The sequence below is a fragment of the Nicotiana sylvestris genome, chromosome 7 (assembly GCF_000393655.2).
Source record: "Nicotiana sylvestris chromosome 7, ASM39365v2, whole genome shotgun sequence".
Lineage (NCBI taxonomy): Eukaryota > Viridiplantae > Streptophyta > Magnoliopsida > Solanales > Solanaceae > Nicotiana > Nicotiana sylvestris.
The window spans coordinates 115652110-115653604 of record NC_091063.1 but is presented as its reverse complement, the minus strand read 5'-3'; the positions used below and the strand labels follow the sequence as shown (position 1 = coordinate 115653604).

At 41.5% G+C, this 1495-nt stretch overlaps 2 protein-coding genes across 2 annotated transcripts; both read left to right on the top strand.

Annotated features, from left to right (window-relative positions):
* LOC138873652 (uncharacterized) lies at positions 1-789 on the top strand. The gene has a single exon (XM_070152128.1). It carries the CDS (start codon positions 1-3, stop codon positions 787-789), a length of 789 nt encoding a protein of 262 aa, XP_070008229.1.
* Positions 790-819: 30 nt separating this feature from the next.
* On the top strand, positions 820-1158 carry LOC138873651 (uncharacterized). The gene has a single exon (XM_070152127.1). The coding sequence runs from the start codon at positions 820-822 to the stop codon at positions 1156-1158; it is 339 nt and encodes a 112-aa protein (XP_070008228.1).
* The last annotated feature ends 337 nt before the right edge of the window (positions 1159-1495 follow it).

The following is a 1495-nucleotide window of genomic DNA, read 5'->3' as shown; positions in this document are numbered from 1 at the left end:
ATGCTTGAGCGAGTATTGCAAAATCAAGATAGGTTCGACACTTCAATGAGGAACATGACCGAGCTTGTTGGTTCTCATACCGCATCTATTCAAAATTTGGAGATGCAAATGAGAGATCTCTCAAGAGAGCAAAATCTGAAGCAAAAGGGTGCACTCCCAAGTGACACAATTGCAAACCCAAAAGGTAGTGGGAGTGGTCTAACTTCTCATTGCATGGCATTTACAACTCAGAGTGGGAAAGTATTTCAAGGAAAGAATGAACAAGTGGTCGAAGTGGAAGATTCCGAACAAGAAGTTGAGGCACAAGTTGAAGTGCCAATTGTTGTTGAAGCTAAAAAGGTCCCGGAAGAGTTGAAACTTCATGAAGTGAACCAAGAAGAGGTTAATGGAAAGGTGAAAGAGAATCCAAAAACTCTAGCACCAATTCCTAGACATCCTTCTCCTTTCCCTCAAAGACTTGCTAGGAAGGTTGATGATAGCAAGCTCGAGAAGTTCTATGACATTCTCAAGCAATTATCGGTAAATATTCCATTTGTGGAAGCATTTCAAGAGATGCCGGGTTTTGCTAAGCATTTGAAAGACTTGATCACCAAGAAGAAAACCACCAAGAATGAAGTGGTGAATGTGACTCACCGGGTTAGTTCCATCATTGCAACAACCACCGTTCAGAAGAAAGAAGACCCGGGAGCTTTTACCATTCCATGCACTATTGGAGTGCGCGATTTTGCAAGAGCTCTTTATGATAATGGGGCTATCATCAATTTAATGACTCTTGCTATTTACAAGTAATCGGGGTTAGGTATGCCAAGGCCTACAAGTATGAGGTTGCAAATGGTCGATCGTTCAATAAAGAGACCAGTGAGAATTGTTGATGATGTGCTTGTGAAAGTGGAAAAGTTCCTCCTCCCCGCCGACTTTGTGATCCGTGATTGTGCTGTTGACAAAGATATCCCTATCATCTTAGGGAGACCATTTCTTGCTACCGGAAGAGCACTTATGGATTCAGAACAAAATGAGATCAAGTTCCGAGTTAATGACGAAGAGGTTACATTCCAAGCGAGCAAGGGTATGAAGTTGCCACATGTATATGAAAGCATCTCAGTCATTGATGTTGTTGATGAGGTAGAAGACACAATTGAGATGAAGATGGAAGAATAATGCCTTGGTGAGGCATTGGCGGCTATTTTGGTAAATTCTAATAGTGAAGACATGGAGCGGTACATGGAATCAGTGAATGCATTAGAAGGACTTGGGTCCTACACTTATGCTCCAAAGAAACTTTCTCTTGACTTAGAGAATAGAGTCACTCCTCCTGCCAAGCCTTCAATTATTGAGACGCCGCAACTTGAACTCAAGAAACTTCCACTACATTTAAGGTATAAATTTCTTAGTTCTAATGACACTTTACCAGTAGTCATTTGTTCTTTGTTCAATGATGTTCAGGTAGAACAACTGTTGAATGTCTTGAGGGAGCGTAGGCAAAATTGGGTGGACA